Here is a 26,977-nt window from a genome sequence, read left to right as displayed (position 1 = left end):
GCCAATTATGTTAAATCTGTCTCCTCTGGTTACTGATAAATGATGTCAGTATAAACATCAGCTACCAGTCAGTGGCATCCCTCTCGCCTCTGAGTCAATATAATGGGTTCCATCTCATTCTAGAGACTTGAGCACATAATCCAGGCTGATGCTCTAGTACAATACTGAGGGGTTGCTGCACTGCCAGAGGTGCCACCTTTTGGATAGTGTATTATCCACCTGCCCCTGTCAGGTGGATCTTAAGGAAAACCCTGCAGTACTACTATGAAGAGGAGCAGGAGACTTCTCGGTGGACAAATAGCTATCCCTAAACTAGCATCTCTTAAAACAGATTATCTGGTAATCTCATTGTTGTTTGTGAAACCTGACTCTGAAAAATTAGGTGCTAGGTTTCCTTTCTTTAAAGGAAAACAGTACCACTATGGCACTGAACACTTCATTAATATATACAGCAATAGAAATAATGTGCCAATAACCTAACAAAGACATATGATGACTTTGCATAATGCCTGAAATTGCTTACAAAGTATCTGGAGATATTTTGAACTGTATATTACCAGGCTGTTTATGGTGATGCAGGAATTTCTTATGCAGTAGTATTTCACAGGGAATTGGCACAACATTAAATCCTGTTGTCTTAAATATTATTTCTTCTACAGCACATTGGTGCCAAAATAAACCACCTGATGACACTTGAGTTTGGAGCAATGTTTTTTTAACTCTTTTTGACTTGCTGGGTGTTCGTTGGTTTGAGTGCAACCCAACTTGTCACAACATTACAACTGGAATCTGTTAGGTTTACACTGCACTTTTGTCATTGGGGTGTTGGAAATTTTAACATTGGGCCAGTATGAAAATGAACAGGATAGAGCTTCTGACACTGGTTGGTATTGTGTAGAGAACGTCCAAGAGCTCGTGTGCTCTAGCTTTGCTGGGTGCCAGTAGAAATAATGGCACTAAATCTGTCTTTTAAAAAAATAAAGTAATGTGATCTGTATTTGAGTTTTTACTGATCAAAGAAGTTGGCTGACTTGTGTGCTCTCTCGGTTGCTGAAAATTTCACTGACAGTCAGATGCCGGTAAATAACACTTATGCAAGAGTTTAAACATGCATGTCTTGTGCTGTGTGCTTTGGATGCAGGCCTTGCAAACACAGCTTCCTGCTTACACTGCTACAGGAACACTAATTGGTGCTGCTGTGTAAGGAGCACCATCAGTGTATTACAAACAACTTTGGCTGAGAAGGATTTTTTAAAAATTGGACTGAAAATTAAATTGTCAACTTGAGTTTTTGTGTGTCTTTGTATGACTTCCTTCCCTTCTATTTGCAGATTTTGAAGCGAGCTTCATTCGGTTGATGGACAAGGTAACAAATGGCTCCCGCATTGAAATAAATGAAACTGGTGAGTTCTTTGTAAATGAGCAGTACTGGTCTTCAGCTTGAGCTGCTCTCTGAAAAGTATGGGGTTCATGCCAGCATGTGGGAGATTTTACACTGAAATTAGGTCAGGTACCTTTAGTACACCTCTAGTGTTTCTAATATGTCATTATGAAATCCTAAAATACCTTTATAACTTTGCAGCAAACAGTAGTGGAATAATGTTGTGCATCAGCTATTTTTAACTGGTGTATCGATCTTGGGTAAATGGCAGTGTACAGGTGCATGTGGATTGTCCAGCCGATTAATTTCAATGTCCTTATGCATTCAGTTAATAGTATAGAATTTTATTGCTTGTACAAATACTCTTTTTCATTAGGAGCCATTAGTAAGCTTTGACTTACTCTTGCACCCTTTTCCTTTCATCCCTGCTGTTAACCTTGGCTCAACGGTAGAGCTCTTTGAACTAGAGCTCATAGGTTTAACCCCACTCCAGGAATGTGAGCAGAAACTCGTGACTGACACCTCAGTTCTTTACTGAGGAATTGCAAGCTTTTGGGCAAGACATTAAACTGAAGCTCCACCTACTGACTCTGTATACATTAGAAATCCCATGTCTCTATTTGAAGATCAGGGATGTTCTCCTGGTGTGCTCACCAGTATTTATCTCAACTAGCACCAGCAAAAAGAGATCAACTAGCACCAGCAAAAAGAGATCAACTAGCACCAGCAAAAAGAGATCAACTAGCACCAGCAAAAAGAGATCAACTAGCACCAGCAAAAAGAGATCAACTAGCACCAGCAAAAAGAGATTAACTAGCCATTTGCGCTTGTGGGACCTTGCTGTGTAAAATGCAGCAACCACAGTTGCCTATAATACTACAGTGACTGCACTTCAAAAGTAATTCATTGGTTGTGAAGTGCTTTGGGATATTGGAAGTCAAAGACAGTACATAAATGTTCGTTCTTGTTGTCTTTCTTCCTCATTTGGTGCCCACTCACTGCCCACAGTCATGTAAAGCGCTTCAGGCATCTTTTAATGTGTAATAATTACAATAAAAACAAATTGATGTCCTATTGTTTTCTATTGTCATAGGGGGTGAAATATGGTTATCATATTTATAATCTGTCAATGAGGTGGCTGGTTTTTTAATTTACATCAGATATTATCTTTCTAAAGTGTATTAAGCCTGTTGCATTTGGGTGCATTCGCTTCTCCTTGCATTAGAGCATAATACAACATGGCGCTGTTTAGGTTGAGTGTCAGACTGCAGTCTGTTGTGACAATGGTGATGGTTTTTGAAGCAGTTTGAATTTGGCACTCTTGTGGGTGAACAATTTATGTTGATGCCCTGCAGGATTCTGTGAATGGATAATCCTCTTGACAAAAAGGTTTGTCAGCACATGTACTATTAGAGATGGTACTTTTTTTCCCCCCCTTAAAGACTTGCATTTATATCATGCCTTTCATGGCCTCAGGGCTTCCCAAAGTGCTTTAAAGCCAAAGTTCTACTCAGAACTTGGTCATGGCAGAAGACTCACAGGATAAACGTGGAAATGCTTTAGAGATGTACTCAAACTTCCCTGAAGAGACCAAACATGTGGGAGCCTCTGACTTGTGACTGTCATAGATGGAGAAAGCTCATTCAGGAAGGCATCATACATCTCGAGGGACTTGATCAGGAACATGCAGAGGTGAAGTTGAGGTATCTGAGGGAGCACACAAACCTCCAAACTACTCATCAACCTGACCCTTCAAACACCACCTGCCCTCATGTGGCAGAGTCCGCAGATCACGCATTGGACTTACCAGCCATCTTGGAATCCATCGAACTGGAGTGGAAACAAGTTATCCTCGATCACCAATTAAATATTTTTGAAGTGTCACCCCTGTTGTAGGAAAAGTGGCAGTGAATTTACGCACAGCGAGGCCCCAGTGCAGTGTGGTAATGATCAGTTCATCTCTTTTTTTTTTTCGTGATTGTTGGCTAGTGATGATAATGTGCCAGGACCTTGGGAAAACGCCTCAGCTTTTCTCGTAAAGAATGCCGTGGGATCTTTTACGCCCCTCGGAGAGGACAGACGAGGCCAAGGTTTAATGTCTCATCCAAAAGACGGCACTTCCAATAATACAGCACACTCTCAGTACTGCAGTGGAATGTCGGCTTAGATTTTGTGCTGAAGGGATCCCACAGCCTTCTGACTCAGGAAAGTGTGTTGCCACTGAGTCAAAATGAGCACCTTATTCAGACTGTGTTCCTTCAGATCTTTAAAGTATTTTATTCAAACAATGTAGCCTAACAAATTCTATACATATCTATAATAGTCTTAATCTCTGTATGCGCTTCCAGTGCCAACATTTTGTCATTATAAATTGCTCTCCATGTTTATGATGGCAGTTGCCTGTGTAAACCTGCCACATTGTAATTGCATCTGTCTGCCAGTAGTGGCACTGCAGCACCTCATTTGTATTTTTCAGCTCGTCCGCCTGTACTGCAGTCAATTCTGCTCTCTAAACTGACGTAACTTTTGACTAAATAATCGTAAGGATAGAGTATATGGGTCAGAATTTGTTGTCAAAATAGAAGTGATGCTAATGGTGCTCGCAATTGTTTATATGGAAATTGCACAACTTCAGGTGAGGGCAGATGCATGGTTAAATGTGAAATCCAAAAGTTGCTATCTGAGTTGCACTGTTCTGTCATTAGCTTTGCAAAAAGCATTTAGTTGGCTGCATCACCATTGAAGTGCATTGAATGTCGTGAAGTTGCTGTACTTGTACATTAGGTATGAACCAAACGCACTGCAGATATTTAACACTAGTAATTAGTAGCGTATGTACGCTTTTAATGACGTAACTTGTTAATCATTGCCAATCAACCATGAAATATTTTTGGTGTGGAGCCTCAACGAGTCTTCCTTCAGGTTTTGAATTTTAATATTCTTTTGACTCTCAATCTCGCTCCAATTTTCTTTTTCCCCCCCCCCCCCCCCCCTTTCTCTGTACCTGATTTGACATTGAATTCACCCACTAATTCATCTTCCTTCTCCATTCTCCTGTTTATTTCTGAATTCTCCAGGCAAAGACAATCTCTAATAGAATTTATCGTCCTCCCCCACTATCAACATTCTGGGGGTTTAGTTGACCAGAAACTGAACTGGAACAGCCACATGTGGCTACAGGAGGAGGGCAGAGGCTGGGATTTCTGCAGTGAGTAACCACCTCCTGATACCCCAGAGCCTGTCCATCTACAAGGCACAGGTCGGGAGTGTGATGGAATACTCTCCACTTGCCTGGATGAGTGCAGCTCCAACAACACTCAAGAAGCTCGACACCATCCAGGACTAAGCAGCCCACTTAGTTGACACCCCATCCACCACCTTCAACATTCACTCCCTCCACAGTGGCACTAGTGTATACCATCTACAAGATGCCCTACAGCAACTCACCATGCCTCCTTCGACAGCACCCTCCAAACCTGCGACCGCTTCCACTTAAAAGGTCAAGGATAGCAGCCACAAGGATAGAATGCCACCACCTGCAAGTTCCCCTTCAAGTCTCACACCATCCTGACTTGGAAGTATATCGCTGTCCCTTCACTGTTGCTGGATCAAAATTCTGAAATTGCCCATTTCCCCCCCCCCCCCCCCCAAACAGCACTGTGGGCGTACCCACACCAGATGGACTGCAGCGGTTCAAGAATGCAGCTCACCATCACCACCTTGGGGGCAATTAAGGATGGGCAACAAATGCTGGATGTCCACAGCCCATGAAATGAGTTTTAAAAAAGCTGTTCCCCTTTACCTACCCCACTAGTTGCATTCTCCAAAAACTCTAATAAACTGTGCCCTGATATCTTTGCTCTCATTTCCCCTTCATGGAGAAGTGCCAGACTCTTGTTCAATGTCTTCTCTTGATAGTATGGCTGTTTGGGAATTTAGCGGTATGTAGGTGATAGACACAAATCTGTCTATTTTGGTATAACCACATATAGGTACTCACAGCGAATGAACTTTTAAATTTTTTTTCATGTTTGAGATCGACATTTTGATGGATCGCTTTGTTTCTTTAGGTACTACACTCTATTACCAACCGGGTCTTCTACACGGAGGAAGGATTGAACATGACTGCCATCCCCAACGATCCATTGGCTATTACCTGGAAGCCTTGCTCTATCTAGCTCCTTTCATGAAGAGACCATTAAAAGCCACCCTGAGAGGTGTCACCAATGATCAAACAGATCCTTCTGTAAGATGCAGTTAAACTTTTAATAGAGAAATTTGAGGTGCTAATTCTGAGAACTCGACCCAATCTAATTCACCCATTGATTACATAACTTGGGTATTTTGGATTTTTTGGGCTGGATTTGGCTAATATGGATACATATAAATATTTTAAATCCATTTTTTGCTGGTAAGGTTGGCATTTATTGTCCATCCCTAGTTGTCCTGAGAAGGTGACGGTGGCCCTTCTTGTTGAAGTTGTGGTTTGCTACAACTGAATGGCTTGCTAGACCGCTTCAGAGGGCAGTTTAGTGCCAGTCATGTTACTGTGGCATTGCAGCCACATTTGGCCAGACTAAGGTTTCCTTCCAGAAAGGACTTGTTGGAACCAGTTGGATTTATAAGGTAAAAGCAAAATACTGCGGATGCTGGAAATCTGAAACAAAAACAAGAAATGCTGGATTCACTCAGCAGGTCTGGCAGCATCTGTGGAAAGAGAAGCAGAGTTAACGTTTCGGGTCAGTGACCCTTCTTCGGAACTGACAAATATTAGAAAAGTCACAGATTATAAACAAGTGAGGTGGGGGTTGGGCAAGAGATAACAAAGGAGAAGGTGCAGATTGGACCAGGCCACATAGCTGACCAAAAGGTCACAGAGCAAAGGCAAACAATATGTTAATGGTGTTTTGAAAGACAAAGCATTAGTACAGATTAGGTGTGAATATACTGAATATAGAACATCAGCAAGTGCAAACCTGAAGAAAAACAACCTGAAAAAAACAGTGGGTAAGCAAACTGAACAAACTAAGATGAAATGAAATAAATGCAAAAAATGTAAAAAGGAATGCAAAAAAAAAAAAAGGAAGAAAAAATAACTAAAAATGAAAGTAAAGTGGGGGGCTGTCATGCTCTGAAATTATTGAACTCAATGTTCAGTCCGGCAGGCTGTAGTGTGCCTAATCGGTAGATGAGATGCTGTTCCTCGAGCTTGCGTTGATGTTCACAGGTGGGGTTGTGGTAGGAATATGGGATTAGTGTAGCATTAGTATAAATGGGTGGTTGATGGTCGGCAAGACTCGGTGGGCCGAAGGGCCTGTTTCAGTGATTTATAAGGTAATCTGACAACTTTATGGCCACTGTTAATGATGCCAGTGTTTTATTTTGAATACTAAATTCAGATTCTCAAATCACCATGGTGTGATTTGAACTCTCACTAGTCCAGGTCGCTAGATTACTTTTTATTAAGATAACCAACCACTGCACTCAGGTTTTGTCTTAAGGCCCTGGCCTGGGTCCCATTGCCGCCCACTTACTCCTCATCCACAATCGGCAGGATGCATGCCGTACCATCCACAGTTAGCAGCTCTGGGGCTGTTGCTGGAACCTGAATGTGTGGTTAAAAGGCTTGAAGCCCTTGGTGAAATGTTACTTAGTAATCCTACCTTAAAATGTAACCAGAAGACTTGCCTGCCCATGTTGATTTCATCGTAGTTTTAAAAAGTTACTTATGACATCAGTTAGTTACACTTTTCAAAAATAATAAACAGCCAAAAACCTTTCTGGATTGTTTAAAGAAACATGCAGGCTATTTCTTCAGTGAGGAAATGTAGCAAAGGTTCTTCATACAGTGATGGTGAAAATGAGTATCCACTGATCTTTCAAAATAGTAATTAGCACTCTATTTTTATTTCAGAAGTTTAGTTTAGAGATACAGCACTGAAACAGGCCCTTCGGCCCACCGAGTCTTGCCGACCATCAACCACCCATTTATACTAATGCTACACTAATCCCATATTCCTACCACATCCCCACCTGTCCCTATATTTCCCTACCACCTACCTATACCAGGGGCAATTGCTAATGGCCAATTTACCTATCAACCTGCAAGTCTTTTGGCATGTGGGAGGAAACCGGAGCACCCGGAGGAAACCCACGCAGACACAGAGAGAACTTGCAAACTCCACACAGGCAGTACCCAGAATTGAACCCGGGTCGCTGGAGCTGTGAGGCTGCGGTGCTAACCACTGCGCCACTGTGCTGCCCACAGTGACCAAAGCTAAAAGTGCAAGCTGTTTGAATATGCTTAGATAGTTTTCCTTGTCCTGTGCAGAAAACATGTATTATCTGGTCATTCAGTACACGCTGTATGAATTCTGACTTTAATATCAACTTCAATATTTTTATTGTGTGTTTCATTAAGGTGGATACTCTTAAAGTGACGGCCCTTCCCTTAATGAAAAGGTTTGGTGTGGATGGTGAAGGGCTTGAGCTGAAGGTAAGGAAATCTTCACATTAGTTTTTTAAGGCACGGCGTATCTTTTCCCTTTTTAAAATGGTGGTAGAGTTTAATGTAATTCATTTTTCAGTCTGTGTTGGAAGATTAGGCCAAAAATGAAAATTTACTGAAGGAATTAATTTTCTACTCGAACAGCAGTGAATAAACATTGTTATTCTGAACACTAATTTTGGGTAGTATTCAGCTGGAGAAATGTGCAGGGCACCTTTTTGGGGACATTTTCACAAAGCTGGTTTCACAAAGTATCAGTGTAACTTGAAAGCTGCAAAGGAAGTTCATTCCAATGGACTTGATGCTGTGCTGACGGATCGTGTGGAATGTTCTTTCTGTGACAATATTTTAATGCCTGGAAGAGCTTTTTTTAAATCTCTGACATTGTATCTAATTTGCCACTTAATTGCTTGAGTATGTTCTGAAATCTTTTGTTTAAAGGCAGGCTAACAGCTGTACCAGAAGCAGGCTATTTCTTTGTTACTTGAATTTAGACATGGCACAAACTGGGATTCAAATCTGCCCCCTCTTCTGGGTGTAGATGAAATTGATGATCACAAGCACACAGCTACTCGTAATTTGGTGTCTGCCTTTCAAATTCCACCCTTCATAAATTTCAGCTCATCCAAAGCTGTGTTCCCTCTATCCTAACTCGCACCAAGTCCCATTCACCCATCACACTCTCTGCTTGCTGACCAGTATTGGCTGCCAACCCACCAGTGCTTGTGTTTTAGCATTTTTGTGTTCACATTCTTCCATGGTCTTGCTCCCTCCCTGTCTCTGTAACCTCATCCAGCCTACAATCCTCTTGAGAACTCCGTGTTCCTTCAATACTAGTCTCTTGTGCACCCCCCATTCCCTTAGCCTTCAACTGTCTTGGCCCAAAGTTCTCTAATTCCTTCCCTAAACCTCTGCCTCTCCACCCCTCTCTCCTCCTTTAAGACGCTCCTCAAAACCTACTTCTTTGACCAAGCATTTAATCACCTCAATTTGGTGCTAATTTTACATGATTTCATAGCCCTGTGAAGCACCTTGGAACGTCTTACTATGTTAAAGGTGTTACATAAATGCAAGATTGTTGTCATGGACACATCAGAAGATGGTGAGTTCGGAGAGAATTTTTCAGTTAACCCAATAATTCTAACTGTCAGCAAAAATTATTTCTGACCTATTGTTGAGGCAGATCAGACCATCTTCACTGCGCCTGGCAGTTTTGAACCTAATATAAGTTGTTGCTGACAGTGCCAAAATTCAGTTTCTCAGCACTGAATGTAAAAATAAAACTAACTTGTGCTGGCTTTTAATAAGAATATTTCACTGTGGTGGTCTGTTCTTGGCATTAATCTCCTTTTCTGCAATGTGACACCTAAAATTTGTATTAGAATTGTTAAGTCAGAATTGTGTTTGTTCAGGGGGTGGGTTGGGGGGCTGTTAAGTTGTGGTATCACATTGGTAAGCAGAGACAGTTACTGTTATGAATAAGAATAGCTGCTTCATCTGGTGTTGTATGAATCCCGTAGTATGCTTAAGTAGGAGTAGGCTGCAATATTGGATACATTTTACAGGTGATATCCCTCAAGAACCATCCCTTGAGATGGGGTGTTGCACCTTTTAAGTGACAATGTATTTTATAAGCATTATGCTTATGAATGCAAATATTGGAGAAATAGTTACATTAAAATTTAGTGATAAAGGTTATTTAGAGGAGGACACAGTACACTTTGCATTAAGATCCGTTGAGGTCACTTGTATGAGATCTTATTTGTTATGGCTTTTATATTCACCTCCCTCTAAAATATAATGGTCCCTTTTTAAAAATAGATCTGAATGTTACTATGCATTGGATGTATGGGATATAAAGAAGATTCTTTTTGTTAAGATAGAGGAGTGTTTTCTCTTTTTTTTTCCCCCCACCCCATCCAAAATCAATGTTTCCTGTAATTTGGGCTCAAATTTGAGAGATGCCGAAACAAACACGATGTGCTATTGCTCCAGTACAATTAGGTTATTAACTACAAATTAAACGTTGATCTCCACAGAATGTGATGACTCTTACAACCCTTATCTAATCTTTCAAAGGGACCCAGAGCATGTAAAATAAACTCTATAACCTTGTGTTACCTCAGTTATTTGTAATTGAAGTAAAGATACTGTGCTTGCTTTGATAGGTAGTCCGGAGAGGCATGGCCCCTGGAGGAGGTGGTGAAGTTATGTTCTCGTGCCCAGTGCGGAGGTTTTTGAAGCCTGTCCAGTTTACTGACCCTGGCAAAATCAAGCGGATCAGAGGTGTGGCGTATCCTTCTGCACGCAGCCTAGTTCTGTACATGCAGCTCATCCTGTTTGTTAAAACATTATTCACTTTTGGGAGCAGTGTTTTATAGAAGCACATAATTTGGGAGGGGAAGGAAGGAGAGAAAAATGAGTTTCTAAGCAATTTTTCTTTCCCCCAGTCCATGGAGTTAAATATTGCCTCATTATTGTGCCAAGTCAGGGTACATGAAGCTGTTTTGAACCATATGAATTATGACAATTATAAATCTGCACTGGAGTGTAGATAACATTTGGACAAGGAAAGCAGACATTTTGGGTTGTAATGGGGAAGAAAGAACTTGCATTTATACAAAGCCTTTCACCATCTTGGGACTTCCCAAACACTTAAGAGCCAATGAGGTACTTTGAAGTGTAGTTGCTATTGCAATATCGGTAAACATGGCAATTTCTGTACAGCAAGCTCCCACAAACAGCAGTGCAGTTAATAACCAGATAATCTTTTTAGTGATAGTTCAGGGTTAAGAATTGGCCCGAACATTGGAGAGGACTGTCCTGCTGGTCACTTTTTGTCCATCTGAGAGGGCAGGCGGATCCTCATTCTGATCCAAAAGATGGCACCTCCAACAGTGCACGAATCCCTCAGCACTGCAGTGGAGTACCAGCCTAGATTGCATGCTCAAGTCTTTGGAGTGGAGCTTAAACCCACAACCTGCTGACTCAGAGGCAAGAGTTCGAGAATTGAGCCAAAGCTGATGCCTGTCAAACCTATCAAGCACTAAATGGCACATGCTGGAATAATTTATTGTCGAGTCTTTGTGTGGAATTTTCAAACTTTTCCTCGGTGTCCTGAGATGTGAAACTTGTGGCATCCGCTGTAAGCAGTTAAATTGGAGGTATGGCTAGGACAGCAGTAGAAATTACAAAGCTTTAATAACCAGATTCTCCCTCATCCTCCTCTTCCCATATTCAGAAAAACCCCACAGTGCATCCCAGTCAGTGTCTTAACTCGCTCCAAGTCCCATTCCCCTGTTGCTCCTGGACAAGCAAAGTCTTGATTTTAAAATTCTGATTCTTGTTTTCAAATCCCTCCATGGCCTTTCCCCTCCCTATCTCTGTAATCTCCTCTAGCCCCACAACCCTCATATTCTGGCCTCTTGTGCATCCCTGATTTTAATTGCCCCATCATTAATGACTGTGCCTTGAGTTGCCTAGGGCTGAAGCTATAGAATACCCTCCCTACATCTCTCTACCTCTCTACTTTCCTTCTTCAAGACACTCCATAAAACCTACCTCTTTGACCAAGCATTTGGTTATCTACCCTGATATCTCGTTATGTGGCTCAGTGTCATACTTTGTTTTATAATGCTCCTGTGAAGAGCCTTGGGATTAAAGGCCTGCTACCCGATGGGACCTGACGACATGTGTTGAGTTTGAGTCGGGTGCGTCTTTCGGGCTCGGGTCGGGCCGAGTCCAGGTTGGGTTGGGCTGGACATGCACGGTAAGTGCTCTGCCGGTAAGTATTAAAAATAAAAAAATTTAACCTGAGGTGGGAGTCCTGGACGAAACAGAGTCTGCGCAGTGAGCGAGTGATGTCACTATGATGTCATCACGCATGCGTTGCAGCTTCGTGGAGCTTCCCAGTCGGAAGGTAAGTAAAGGGATGGTCGGGTCAGGGCGAAATTGGAGGGACTTGGGCTGGGTCGAACGCGAGTCCGCTGTGGATTGGTCGGGTTCGGGTCGGGTTCTTTTTCCCGACCTGAGCAGGCCTTTACTTGGGATGTTTTATTGTGTTGAAGGTGTTGTATAAATATAGGTTCCTGTTAGCTGTGTAATCCCAGGTGGAAGAGGAGACTGAGGCTGTGCGATTTGTCCAGAGTGGGGCAAATTACTTCTGTAGCCTCTTTGTAGTGCATTCTACAGCAGATTTATAGTCACCTGTCTGATTATGATTAGAGATACAGCACTGAAACAGGCCCTTCGGCCCACCGAGTCTGTGCCGAACATCAACCACCCATTTATACTAATCCTACACTAATCCCATATTCCTACCAAACATCTCCACCTGTCCCTATATTTCCCTACCACCTACCTATACTAGTGACAATTTATAATGGCCAATTTACCTATCAACCTGCAAGTCTTTTGGCTTGTGGGAGGAAACTGGAGCACCCGGAGAAAACCCACGCAGACACAGGGAGAACTTGCAAACGCCACACAGGCAGTACCCGGAATCGAACCCGGGTCCCTGGAGCTGTGAGGCTGCGGTGCTAACCACTGCGCCACTGTGCCTCCCCTCATAAGGAACAGCCCACGGGACCCAAAGCAGGCAAGAAAGACAAAGAGGGAGGGATAGTGTGAGGGAAATTACCATTGTACAATATATTTACAGATGAATTTATTTACTTACACCTAGTAATAGACCTGTGCATTACTTTGGAAGTATTGTTGAAGCATTTGTTGCATTGCTGTCCTCTGTTTCAGCATTTGCTGCTGTATGACTTTCCTTCACTGAGAATTGCAGATACTCTGTCAGGGTGTCTCCACAGATAGCCAACAGGATTGTTGATTCAGCCAGAAGCATTTTAAATAAGTTCATACCAGATATCTACATCTACACTGATCACATGAAAGGAGCAAATTCAGGAAAGTGAGTCTGTCTGGGGCAACAGGAGACCCAGTCTTAAATGTAATTTTGAGGAAGATCAAAATTTTTCATGATTTTTTTTTAAAAAATGTAGCGCATGGAAGAAAGCCAGTTAGATGCTCTCATTAACAATCACCAAAAGTGCAGTTGAAATTTCAAGCAGTTTTCTACAAATGTGTATGTTGTGCTTTGTTTTAATTTACAGTGATTCTCCATGTTGTAGTTCTGTGATTTTAGATTTAATACTATGCATTGCCAACTTTTCTCTAATTGCTGTCATTGTTTCTCGATACTCTGATGATTTACTGAAATTGATAGGTCTCCCTTCGTGCTGTTATCTCTTCCTCTGTCTTTCTCTCTCTCTCTCTCTCCCTCTTTCTCTCTCTCTCTCCCTCTCGCTCTTCCCCCCCCCCTCGCTCTTCCCCCCCCCCTCGCTCTTCCCCCCCCCTCGCTCTTCCCCCCCCCCTCGCTCTTCCCCCCCCCCTCGCTCTTCCCCCCCCCCCCTCGCTCTTCCCCCCCCCCCTCGCTCTTCCCCCCCCCCTCGCTCTTCCCCCCCCTCGCTCTTCCCCCCCCTCGCTCTTCCCCCCCCTCGCTCTTCCCCCCCCTCGCTCTTCCCCCCCCCTCGCTCTTCCCCCCCCCCTCGCTCTTCCCCCCCCCTCGCTCTTCCCCCCCCTCGCTCTTCCCCCCCCTCGCTCTTCCCCCCCCTCGCTCTTCCCCCCCCTCGCTCTTCCCCCCCCTCGCTCTTCCCCCCCCTCGCTCTTCCCCCCCCTCGCTCTTCCCCCCCCTCGCTCTTCCCCCCCCTCGCTCTTCCCCCCCCTCGCTCTTCCCCCCCCTCGCTCTTCCCCCCCCTCGCTCTTCCCCCCCCTCGCTCTTCCCCCCCCTCGCTCTTCCCCCCCCTCGCTCTTCCCCCCCCTCGCTCTTCCCCCCCCTCGCTCTTCCCCCCCCTCGCTCTTCCCCCCCCCTCGCTCTTCCCCCCCCCTCGCTCTTCCCCCCCCCTCGCTCTTCCCCCCCCCTCGCTCTTCCCCCCACCTCGCTCTTCCCCCCACCTCGCTCTTCCCCCCACCTCGCTCTTCCCCCCACCTCGCTCTTCCCCCCACCTCGCTCTTCCCCCCACCTCGCTCTTCCCCCCACCTCGCTCTTCCCCCCACCTCGCTCTTCCCCCCCCCTCGCTCTTCCCCCCCCCTCGCTCTTCCCCCCCCCTCGCTCTTCCCCCCCCCTCGCTCTTCCCCCCCCCTCGCTCTTCCCCCCCCTCGCTCTTCCCCCCCCTCGCTCTTCCCCCCCCCTCGCTCTTCCCCCCCCCTCGCTCTTCCCCCCCCCTCGCTCTTCCCCCCCCCTCGCTCTTCCCCCCCCCTCGCTCTTCCCCCCCCCTCGCTCTTCCCCCCCCCTCGCTCTTCCCCCCCCCTCGCTCTTCCCCCCCCCTCGCTCTTCCCCCCCCCTCGCTCTTCCCCCCCCCTCGCTCTTCCCCCCCCCTCGCTCTTCCCCCCCCCTCGCTCTTCCCCCCCCCTCGCTCTTCCCCCCCCCTCGCTCTTCCCCCCCCCTCGCTCTTCCCCCCCCTCGCTCTTCCCCCCCCCTCGCTCTTCCCCCCCCCTCGCTCTTCCCCCCCCTCGCTCTTCCCCCCCCTCGCTCTTCCCCCCCCCTCGCTCTTCCCCCCCCCTCGCTCTTCCCCCCCCTCGCTCTTCCCCCCCCTCGCTCTTCCCCCCCCCTCGCTCTTCCCCCCCCCTCGCTCTTCCCCCCCCCTCGCTCTTCCCCCCCCCTCGCTCTTCCCCCCCCCTCGCTCTTCCCCCCCCCTCGCTCTTCCCCCCCCCTCGCTCTTCCCCCCCCCTCGCTCTTCCCCCCCCCTCGCTCTTCCCCCCCCCTCGCTCTTCCCCCCCCCTCGCTCTTCCCCCCCCCTCGCTCTTCCCCCCCCCTCGCTCTTCCCCCCCCCTCGCTCTTCCCCCCCCGCTCTTCCCCCCCCCTCGCTCTTCCCCCCCCCTCGCTCTTCCCCCCCCCCCTCGCTCTTCCCCCCCCCCTCGCTCTTCCCCCCCCCCTCGCTCTTCCCCCCCCCTCGCTCTTCCCCCCCCCTCGCTCTTCCCCCCCCCTCGCTCTTCCCCCCCCCTCGCTCTTCCCCCCCCCTCGCTCTATCTAATAGTGACACTTTGGGGGGAAACCCTTCCATTAACTTACTTGGCCCTGAACTCGTGATTCTCTGTAGTGGAGTGTAACTCAATTTAAATGTTAACGGGATTCAAGCTTGGAACTACGAAATGGAAATCCCTGTCAACCACCAGCACTGTAGTTTAGCAAGGTTTTCATTATCCCAATGTTGCTATTGTCTTATATTTGGTAGAGTATTGGTATTTGAAAAAAACAAAACAAAATTGAATGCATATTCCTGCTCATGTGAAGTCTGGCTATATCTTGTGGATACTGTCTGTATGCAGGATTAGATAGTTAATTCCCTAAGTGACAAAATATTAAACCATGCCACACATTAATGTGAGAACAAAACTCTACAATTAAAGTAGTGTATATGTTTTTCTGTGACTAAATTTCAAAATGACAGTATCGCCCTGTCTAGTGAAAAGTAAAGGACTCGAGTCCTTAAGCTCAGTTTACTTAATGTACTATGAGTTGTCCTGGGAAAATTGCCATATTACACTGGTTAGAAGTGTGGGAGTGAGATTTAAAACCTCTTGATTTGGGTTTAAGTATTTTAACACCCTGTGATTATCTTTTAGGTCCCCGGGATTTGGCTTGTCTTTAGTGGCAGAAACAATAAATGGAACGTTTCTCAGTGCTGAGCTGGCTTCAAATCCTCAGGGTCAAGGGTCACCGGTCCTACCAGAAGACCTTGGCAAGAACTGTGCAAAGCTGCTTTTAGAAGAAGTCTATAGAGTGAGTATCTACTAAACTATTTTGTGGTCTTAACAGCAGGAAATTCAGAGCTATTATGGAAGGGCGGGGGGGAGAAAAATTGGGCTGTTGCAAATAATTAATTTCTTTTCTAAAGAAAAAGTTATCTCCGATAGACCAGTGAATTGCTTGCTTTTCATCTGCCATGTGTCTGCCCATTCCACCAGCCTGTCTATGTTCTCTTGAAGTCTATCACTATCCTCCTCAGTTCACAATACTTCCAAGTTCTGTGTCATAACAAATTTTGAAATTGTGCCCGTACACCCAAGTCTAGGTCATCAAGAAAAGTAGTATTCGAACTGTTCTTAATTGTTGAGTCAAGATGGAGAGCGCAAGCATGCTGGTAGACCCCTTGGTGGGGCGGGGGTGGGTGTTCATAGCATAAAAACTGACCCTGATCCTTTTCTTAGTCTAAGGTACTCACTTCATGGTTAACTGGATAGCATTTAGGTACAAGAAGCTTGCCTTTTCTCTCGTTTACCATGGGCTGCTGAAACGAGTTGTAACACCTTGACAAAAACTCTGGCCAAGAACAACTAGTTCAATGCAGGTCAAACGAGGCCCTTCGGAAGCTAGTTTCTAAGTGAAAGCAAACATCGGTCCTTTGTGTCAGTAGACCTGAACTGGATGCAGTACTTGAGGTGCAGTCTGAATCGGAGCCCTGTGCAGTTTCATCATTAGCTCCCCAGACTAGTTTTCTACGTTTTTGGTGATGTAGTTCAATATTCTATTGACTTTGTTGATTGCTGTTCTGAATTGATTAGGCATCTTGAGCACTTAGTCTATTAAAACTCCAGATCTTTTGCAAATTCATCCTTAGCTATTTCAATGCCATCCATGGAGCTCATGTGTTGGCTAATTTACTTCCAATGTGGAATACTTTACATTGGTCAGTATTATACTTCATTTGCCATTGTTCTGATCAGTTCGGCTTTAATTTCTGGGCTGCCTGCTCCAATTCTACTGATCCTTCTAATGTGATATTTGATGATTTTCAGTGCTAGGGTTCTATCCTAAAGACAATGTGTCTGATTTGTAAGTATATGTTTCACTTAAGAATAGTGCAGTTTTGGGCATTAAATATATAACTGTCTCTGTTGCATTACCTGGTGATTAATGCACTTGAAAGTAGTCTGTATACAATTGGAGGGGAGTGTCTTGAGGTCACAAGACTAAGAAACTACAAAGTAATGCCAGCGTAATGGTATAAGGAATTGATTTGTCTTGTGCACACTCAAATAATTTTTCAGCAAGTGTGAGTTGCTTTGAATGAATCGCTTCCAGTTGAGCTCAGCTATGGAAGCACAGACTAATTTGTAGCGATCTTCAAAATGTTTCAACAGAAATTTATCTTCAATCTGGATGCCATGCCGAAATTGTTCTGTTTCGTAAGCTGATTGAGGGATAAATATTGGCCAGGACATCAGGATGACCTGCCCTGCTCCTCTTGGAATAGTGCCATGATATCTTCTACATCTACCTGAGGAAGACCTCAGTTTAATGTCTCAACTGAAAGATGGCACCTCTGGCAGTGTGACACTCCTCAGTACTGCACTGGAGTGTCAGCCTGAAGTATTTTGTTGTATGGCTGCTACCACCCATGGAACTATACAGCATCAGGTGTTAGTGCTGAAGTAGAGAGCCAGTCTTATCAGTGCCTTGCTTCATTTTCATTTTGGTGCATTCTCTGTAGACTAGAACCTAGTGCTTTGTGTGTCACTTTGATTATAGCTTTCCCTGTAAGGCAACGTTGGGCTTTTGCAACTGGCTTTGTTTTCTCATTTTGTTTGTATAGGGTGGCTGTGTGGATTCGATAAATCAAAGTTTGGCTCTACTATACATGGCCCTTGGACAACAGGATGTTTCGAAAGTTCAGATTGGTCCACTGTCCCCATACACGTAAGTGAAAGCCTTCCATTATGTATGCGTGTTGGCATGGATGTGAACTTGCTGCAAGAAGATCAGTTTGCTATATCGTGCTTTTTTTCTTCTTGTGTTGGTTTAAAATGTGCCTCATTTATTCGTTTTCAAGATGTTTCCATGACTGGAGGTTGGAAGAAATCTGAACTGTCCTTTTTCAGTTATCACGGTACCGGTGCTGTTTCTTCAAGAGGTACAGTACTGTGATAACTGAAGAGTGGCAGTGCCATCACAAGACTGTCAAACTTGGAGTGTTCTTCACCTCTCATTTTTGTGAAGTTTGTGAATAACAATGCCAGGCAGATGTTGATTTACCAGGAGTCCGTGCAGGGAGCAGTTTCCCCTTTCTCCTTTCTCCGTTGGACTGGAGTAAAGTCGCAAAAGTGAAATGAAACACTGAATCGGGTAAAAATGAAAAGAGAATAGGTCACATTGATTTCTGTCTATCTCCTAGGTCAGGATTGTCACAGCGGTTTTGGTAAAGCATATTATGGGGTGTCACTGCCCAATGTATGATGTACTTTGTTTTTTGTTTATCTTTTCTTTGTTTTATTTTTCTTTTCCCTTTCCCATCTACTTGATTTACTTTCTTAGATTTGATTCACTATTGCTTTCCTTTTTTCTCTCTCCTTGTTCTTCAATTTCTTCAGCCACATCAGCTTGAGAGAGTTGCATACTAATGGCAGCAGAGCTTACCCATACTGGTTAACGAGTGTGATCCTGGCATATAACCTTTAGAGATTTATGTCAGTCTTGGCTCTGTGGTAACACTCTTATCTCTGAGTCACAATATTGTATATTCAAGCTGTGTTCCTGAGATTTGAGCACCTAATCTAGACTGACACTTCAGTGCATTACTGAGGACGTGCTACATCGTCAGAGGTGCCATTTTTAGCACAAGACTCTGCCTACCCTTTCAGACTGATGCAAAATATTCCATGGCACTGGTTCAAAGAAGAATGGGAGAGTTCTTCCCAATGTATTGGCCACTCTTTATCCTAACCATCACTAAAACTGATATAAAAACAAGAAATGCTGGAAATACTCAGATCTGTGGAGAGAGAAGCAGAGTTAACATTTCAGGTCAGTGACCCTTCATCAGAACTGGCAGAGGTTAGAAATGTAATAGGTTTTAAGCAAGTAAAGTGGGGGTGGGGCAAGAGATAACAAAAGAGAAGGCGCTGATAGGACAAGGTCACAGAGAATAACTGACCAGAAGGTCATGGAGCAAAGGCAAACAGTATGTTAATGGTGTGGTGATAGACAAAGCGTTAGTACAGAGAGGATGTTAATTGACAGAAAACTGAACAGGCAAGGGCCCAAGCACAAACATGAAAAAAAAAAAAAACTGATTATCTGGTCATTATCACATTTTTGTTTGTAAAACCTTGCTGAATACAAATTGGCTGCTGGATTTCCTACATTACAACTTCACAGAATACTCCGAATAGACTGTTTATTTATTTATTTCGAGATACAGCACTGAAACAGGCCCTTCGGCCCACCGAGTTTGTGCTGACCATCAACCACCCATTTATACTAATGCTACATTAATCCCATATTCTTAACGAGAATTTTTTTTTGCAGTGAGTTGTTGGGATCTGGGATGCATAGCCTGAAAGGATGGTGGAAGCAGACTCATTGGTAACTTTTGAAAGGAAATTGGGTAAAGACTTGAAAAAGCAAGATTTTGCAGGGCTGCGTGGAGAGAGTATGGGCTGCAGTAACTAATTGGACAACTCTTTCCAAGAATTAGCTCAGGCATGATGGACTGAATGGCTGCTGCCTCTGCTGCAGGATTCTCTGATTCTTCTTAAGCCAGTAATTGTGAAAGCATGCCGCATTTAAGGTTTGATGTTGGATCAATGTTTTTTTTTTAGTGTGGCAGCGCAGAGTAAATGATTGAATGCCCAGTAAAATGAACTGGCTTAATCCCAGAACATTTTCAAATTAAATAAAAGCGAAAGTCCACTTGTGTGGAAACCCAATTTGTACCTCGGCATTAATCATTAATCATTCATACTCATTGTCATTGAATGCAAATATTGAATTTGCAGTCAGGCACAGAATAGTTCAACATCGATGTAATCCTCAATTAGCAAAATGAAGACTCGTGACATGATTTAAAATTAATAAATATTATAAATGCTAAGCTTGGTGAAAGGTTACCTGTATTCATTTGTCATTAATTTGCATATATATATATATATATATATTATATATATATATATATTGCATATATGAAAAAAAACTAACTTTAGATCCCTTTCATCCTGCTCCCCATTGGTCATTTTGGAGGTGGGCGCAAGTTTTTTTAATAGCTTTTTTAGATCAGAAGACTGAAGGTAGGCCAGACCTGACTGCATTACAAGGTAATGTAACGCAGGGGTTCTCAACCTTTCTGCTTCTGAGGCTCCCTTCCCATGTTATAAAAATGCCATGGACCACCTGTAACTCAAATCAAGTATTTCTTTCTCTATAAAAGTTAATTAAATATACTTTTGTTTTACTTGATGTGAAATTTGTTGAGCAACAATTCTGTCACAACGTGGAGATCGGAGCCCCTATATATGCAGTAGAAGGGCCTCTGCTCCGTTTACCAGATCCACAACTAAGTTATGAGGTAGATTTGAGGCAAAAAACAGGTAGACTCTGGGTAAAAGCAAATAGGTGGAATAACTGGGAGGGAGGATCAATCACAAAGTGAGAATACCTTTGCAGAGCCCCCTGCCATGGAGTTTTGTATTTCCCATGTTGTAAGTTGGTGGTGAGTGAGCCTCATAAATGGCATTGGATTTAAACATTGGCCCTGTGTAACCTCAACCAACATTTTGAAGGCAATTGCCCCATCTTATGGCTAAAAGGAAATTTCTGAGACTTTGAAAGACAAGGCATTATCTGGAGAGTAATCCAGTGAGAATCATCCCAATTCTGTGTACTGGGAAAAGACCACATTATGCTGGGTGAACTCCAGTAGGACACTTGGACGTATTTGGGGTCCTGTAATCTTTGCTTCTGTCAACATGTGCCTAAATTCTCTGCTGTTGGGTCAATAAAGTCTGTCAGGGATAGAGTTTGGAATCAATATCTGTATTTGCTTCTTGACACTGATTTACTGGAACCATTGATCTCTCAGTTGCTTCTCATTCTGTTGTGGCACTGCAGTGTCCAGCTGTAAATGAGTCTATTGGTTTCTTTAGTTGTCACAGTTCCTAGAAGGATCTGAGGAGTTTGAATTCTTGCTCTGACTCTCCCTCAGCATGTTCCCTTTCTTTGTAAGCAACTGCCTTAAGTATCACATTACATTTAATATTGATTTGAAGGGGGCAACTGGAGTTAGTTAGAGGCTGTTGTTCCTCTTATTTATATTTGGGAAATTAAACTGTTGCATGAAAAATTTTCATCACCCTGTGGCTAAATTTTGATGCTCTATTGCTGATATTGTGCAGTTGAGGCAGAAATTGCCAGGGTGTGACATCAAGAAACAATGTAAATGAATGAACACAAGTGACAGTTCAACCTGTTTCTCCTTGTTCACCAGACCCAACCATATGGGCCGCCAACTGAAGGGGAATTGTCATAGTCATAGAGAGATACAGCAACGAAACAGGCCCTTCCGCCCAACGAGTCCACGCCGACCATCAACCACCCATTTATGCTAATCCTACATTAATCCCATTTTTCCCTCTCACATCCCCACCTTCCTACACTAGGGGCAATTTTTTACAATAGCCAATTTACCTATCAACCCGCAAGTCTTTGGCATGTGGGAGGAAACCGGAGCACCCGGAGGAAACCCATGCGGTCACAGGGAGTACCCAGAACCGAATTGTCTGGATTGGTTCTCTACCCCTCTGTAACTCAGGATGAGGAACCCTCGGGGAGTATTTTAAAATGAGTAAAACCAGAGACTGAAGCTATGCTTAATGTGAGATCTTTATAGCTGCAGTTCCCAGGAGAGTCACCTGGTGGCACCATAACTGGATCTGATCATTGATATTAATCACCAACTTCACTTTGTGTAAATTACTTTTGGCGGGGGGCCCCTTGAAATGTCTTTTATTCTTCCATGGGATATGGGCAGTTCTGGCAAGGCTAGCATTTGTTGCCCATCCCTAATTGTCCTCGAAGGTGGTGGTGAACTTGGTGGTGATGGTCATGCAAACCCCTAGGGGGCTGCGGACCCACGGTTGAGAGCTGCAGTCATGGACAATTCAAAGTTTGAACCAGTGTTTTTCTTTTGAGGGGTTGGGGAAGAGTGTGGGTTATAATATTCGATTTTTTTCCCCCTCCTCGGTGTCTGAGAACGTACCAATAGTGGAGCCTATTCACATTCCTCAGAAATGTTTTGATTCAGGCGATTGTCTTATTTTAAAGTCAATATAAAAACGATGAAGTTTTGAGACACAATTTTATTTTGGCATCTCTACCTGTTTTAATTAGCGCCTGTCACAAATTAGGCTCATTGTAGTAACTTTGTTTCTCCAGACCACACTTTAATTGTCTTAAATTAGAAATGTGGAACAAAGACTGATCTGGTTCAGTTTGTCAGTTGCGAGGAGTACTCACAGCCAATTGCTGCGAAAGGGATTAATTTAAACTATTTGATAGTTGCTTCTATCAAATTGAATGAACATGACTTTTCACGAGCAACGTTAATCATTTACTTGGTCCATTTTTAAAAATTAATAAAGTTGAAAATGGAAAGGTTTTTATATTTTATTGCTGAGCTTTGACTCATCGTTCCTCTGTGGATTCTCTTATTTGGTGTGTAGGTCTTAGTGCTGTGAGCTTTACATTCCTGCATAGTACAAGTCTGATGGACGAAATGTTGAGATTCTGAAAAAAATATTTGTCTTGGGACTGTAAGATGCAGGGTTTTTGTTAAATATTTCATGAGTACAAAAGTGAAACAGTAATAAGACTGCTGACCCTGAAAATGTGTAACTTTTTTTATTTTTTTAAAGGATTGAGTTTCTGCGCCATTTGAAAAGCTTCTTCCAAATCATGTTCAAAATTGAAGCCCAGCCCATGGAAGAACAGAAAGGTGGAGAGAAAGTATTAATGACTTGTATTGGCATTGGCTTTTCTAACATCAGCAAGACCGTCACATAGAAGTGACTACCACACTGTTGCACCTTGATATGTTTAGTGCAGTTCTTTTTATATTTAAAGCTTCACTTAGAAAATTGTTCCTCTGAAAATTTATACATGGCAAAATGGTGATCTCCTAGGATATGGCATGATTCATCTGAAAATTACATTGCTTTTCCATTTGGCTTATACTGTTAAGTGCTCAATGAGATCAGTTTCTCACCAGAAACTAATTGTTTTTGTTAAAACATAGAAAATAGGAGCAGGAGTAGGCCATTTGGCCCTTTGAGTATGCTCCGCCATTCATTACGATCATGGCTGATCATCTAACTCAGTAGCCTGTTCCCGCTTTCGCCCCATATCCTTTGATCCCTTTAAACCCAAGAGCTATATCTAACTCCTTCTTGGAAACATATGATGTTTTGGCCTCAACTGCTTTCTTTGTTAGCAAATTCCACAGGTTCACCACTCTCTGGGTGAAGAAATTTCTCCTCATCTCAGTCCTAAATGGTTTACCCTGTATCCTTAGACTATGACCCCTGGTTCTGGACTCCCCCACCATCGGGAACATCCTTCCTGCATCTACCCTGTCAAGTCCTGTTAGAATTTTATAGATTTCTATGCGATTTTCCCCCCTCACTCTTCTGAACTCCAGCAAATATAATCCAAACTGACTCAATCTCTCCTCCTACGTCAGTCCCACCATCCCAGGAATCAGTCTGGTAAACCTTAACTGCACTCCCTCTGTAGCAAGAACATCCTTCCTCAGATAAGGAGACCAAAACTGCACACACTATTCCAGGTGTGGCCTCACCAAGGCCCTGTATAATTGCAGCAAGACATCCCTGCTCCTGTACTTGAGTCCTCTCGCTATGAAGGCCAACATACCGTTTGCCTTTTTTACCGCCTGTTGCACCTGCATGCTTACCTTCAGCGACTGGTGTACGAGAACACTTGCTGCATATTCCCCTCTCTTAGCTTATAGCCGTTCAGATAATCTGCCTTCCTGTTTTTGCTACCAAAGTGGATACCACTCACTCAACTTGTCCAAATCACCCTGAAGCCTCTCTGCATCCTCCTCACAACTCAGCCAAAACACAGTTTTGTGTCATCTGCAAATTTGGAGATATTACATTTAGTTCCCTCATCTAAATTATTAATATATATTGTGAATAGCTGGGGTCCTAGCACTGATCCCTGCGGTACCCCACTAGTCACTGTCTGCCATTTGGAAAAAGACCCATTTATCCCTACTCTTTGTTTCCTGTCTGCCAGCCAATTTTCTATCCATCGCAACACACTACCCCCAACCCCATGCACTTTAATTTTACACGCTAATCTCTTACATGGGACTTTGTCGAAAGCCTTCTGAAAGCTGTTATACAACTTACATTTACTCAGCTGAAGAATTTTTTCATTTAGTACTGTATTTGCCGCCAAGGGATGACCCTTCAGAATGTCTTTTCTCAGTGCATGGTCTGCGTTGAGTTAAAAAATTATGTTTGAAAGTGGCTTGAGTTAAATATATAAGTGCATCATTCATTGTTTCATAACATTTCAAGCACAAATGGTGATGACTGGATAATTTAGAGTGGATGCAGCCAGTTTTGTCAAAAAGTGAAACAGTTTTCTAGGTAAAACTGGAGTCAATACAACTGGTTCAGGCATGATGGTTCAACCAGTTCTTCACTCTTATTCCCCTGCCCTTCCTGCTCAACCAAAAAAAAAGACACAATTAATGCTGAAAAATTAAGAACTCTTAAACAAATGAATGATGGGAGACCTTTAATTTATCTAAGTTCAGGACTTAATGTGACCATTTCTCATGTCCCTTGCACTCTGCACTAAGGGATGGGGTGGGGGAGGGTGGAAGTACCTTTTTGCAGTAGATTTGCCAACTCCCAAAGAACAGCAAAAGAATGAACCACTGATTCTTTTTTTAAAAAAAACTTCCTCCACTGGTTCTGTACCAATCTTAGGCCAAGAGAACAGCTGGACATTCCCCTAGGCCTGTGCCACTCAGTATGCAGTCAATAGGTGATTGAGCATCTAAATCACCTTCCTCTGTCCCTTCCGAGCAAAAATGAGGAGTTCACCCTGGGGAGATCCCCTTAACTGTCCACAAAGACCCTGCACTTTGGGCACACAAACCTGCTGCTGTCAAAACAGCTGATCAGTATTGACTTTGGCTCAGTGGTAGCATTTTTGTCTTCGGGTCAGAAGGCATTGGGGTCAGCATTGAGTGCATAATTTAGGCTGGCACATCAAAGCTGTACTGAGTGAGTGCTGCACTGTCAGGTGTTATTTTTTGGACAAGATGTTAAACTGAGGCCTGTGTCCTCCACATCAGGTGCACTTAAAAGATCTCATGGCAGTATTTTGAAGAAGGGCAGGGAAGTTCCCCTGGTGCCTGGCCAATATTTATCCTGCAACCAATGTCACATGGTTGTTCTCTCCTTGCTGTTTTCGGGGCAGATTGCTGCATGCACATTGGCTGCTTCATTTCTCAGTGTTACAACAGTGACTGCACTTAAAAGTACTTCATTGCTGTAAAATGCTTTGCGTTATCCTGTGGGACATTGTTAGGAACAGGAGGAAACCATTCAGCTTCTCAAAGCCCGTTCAGTTAGAGCATGGCTGACTTGTATCTCAACTCAGTTTACTCACCTTAGTTCCATATACTTTAATATCTTTAACAAAAATCTATCTCTTAGTTGTATAATTTTCAACTGATCTAAGTTCAACAGTTTTTTTGGGTGAAAGTGTTTCAGATTTCCACTACTTTTTGTGTAAATAAATATTTCCTGACATCATTCCTAAATGGCCTCTCCCTAATTTTAAGGTTATGCCCCTTTTTTGGACTCTCCCAGAAGAGGAAATCGTTTCTATCTACCCTATTAAATCCTTTAGTGATATGCACAAAAATTAGATCACCCATTAATCTTCAATACTCGAGAATACAAGTCTATGCAACCCATCCTCATAATTTAACCCTTTTAGCTGCAGAATCATTCAAGTGAGTCTACTGCACCCTCTCCAAGGCCAGTATATTCTTCCTGAGATGCAGTGCCCAGAAATGAACGCAGTACTCCAGATGAGGTCTAACCAGAGCTTTATACAAATGCAGCATAACTTTGAGCCCTCTTGAGAGGAAGTGTGTGAAAGGCGCTATATGAATGCAAGTTCTGTATTGTTCATGTAATGCCTGATAACTACGCCTATTAAGAAATGGTAACTCGAGTTTAAGTTGGAAGTAATTGTCACTTTTCAAGTAGTGTTTGTTAAGAAAGGAGGCTGTATTTTTTTGAAGTTTCTATTCATGTGTGTTAATTACCATGTTTTAATGGTTTGTTTTTTTAAATATCTATTTAAAAATGAAAATATTACATTTTCATACACTTCCACTCCAATCAAAATGCATTTATGCTGTCCATTGTTTAAAAGTGCCTTTTCATAATAAAATACCTATGAAATCTTTAGTTGTGAATGCCTGAGTATTTGCCCAGCCAAAGCTCTTTACTGACATGAAGTTGTCACAGGGTTATTGGATATCGTGCCTTGAGTTCCTGACCTGTTACACACCTCCTTTTGAGTTTTGTTTGTAGCAGGTAACCAACACTAAGTTCCGAAGAAGGGTCACTGACCCGAAACGTTAACTCTGCTTCTCTTTCCACAGATGCTGCCAGACCTGCTGAGTGAATCCAGCATTTCTTGTTTTTGTTTCAGATTTCCAGCATCCGCAGTATTTTACTTTTAACTAAGTGAAGATGGTCGGACAACTAAACATTTACTTTAAATGGAGAGGGGGGGGTTGCGGTGTTGGTGATGAGGGGTTACTGGTTATGTGAAAGCCATTCACTGAAAGGGTGGTGGAAGTAGATTCAAAAGAATAACAGATATAGGCCGTACAGCCCCTCCGCTATTCAATAAGATTGTTTTTGATCTTCAACCTCAACTTCACTTGATCCCCGATTCCAAGAATCTTTCAGTGTCAGCCTTGAACATACTCAGTGACAGAACATCCACACCCCTCTGGGTTATAGAATTCCAAAAAGTTACTACCCACTTGAGTGAAGAAATTTCTCCTCATCTGAGTCCAAAATGGCTAACCCTTTATCCTGAGACAGTGCCCCCTAGTTCTATTCACTCCAGCTAGGGGAAACACCTCTCAACATCTCATGTTTCAATGAAATCACCCCTCATTCTTCTAAACTCAAGAGAATGTATGCACATTCTTCTACTCAATCTCTCCTCATAGGCCAACCCT

General features: G+C 43.5%; 1 protein-coding gene across 2 annotated transcripts in view; it reads left to right on the top strand.

The window, feature by feature from the left end:
- Positions 1 to 26,187, top strand: part of rcl1 (RNA terminal phosphate cyclase-like 1) — a 28,594-nt gene extending 2,407 nt beyond the window's left edge. For both annotated transcript variants that reach the window (XM_068030459.1, XM_068030460.1), the window contains exons 2-9: positions 1,332 to 1,403; positions 5,452 to 5,627; positions 7,803 to 7,877; positions 10,058 to 10,182; positions 12,682 to 12,807; positions 15,522 to 15,678; positions 17,492 to 17,595; positions 22,584 to 26,187. In XM_068030459.1, the coding sequence (XP_067886560.1) occupies positions 1,332 to 1,403; positions 5,452 to 5,627; positions 7,803 to 7,877; positions 10,058 to 10,182; positions 12,682 to 12,807; positions 15,522 to 15,678; positions 17,492 to 17,595; positions 22,584 to 22,731 (983 nt within the window). In that variant the 3' untranslated portion in view covers positions 22,732 to 26,187. The remainder of the gene's footprint in view (positions 1 to 1,331; positions 1,404 to 5,451; positions 5,628 to 7,802; positions 7,878 to 10,057; positions 10,183 to 12,681; positions 12,808 to 15,521; positions 15,679 to 17,491; positions 17,596 to 22,583) is intronic.
- The last annotated feature ends 790 nt before the right edge of the window (positions 26,188 to 26,977 follow it).

The sequence above is a fragment of the Heterodontus francisci genome, chromosome 4 (assembly GCF_036365525.1).
Source record: "Heterodontus francisci isolate sHetFra1 chromosome 4, sHetFra1.hap1, whole genome shotgun sequence".
In the NCBI taxonomy this organism is placed as follows: Eukaryota; Metazoa; Chordata; class Chondrichthyes; order Heterodontiformes; family Heterodontidae; genus Heterodontus; species Heterodontus francisci.
This window is presented reverse-complemented; position numbering and strand designations above follow the sequence as displayed.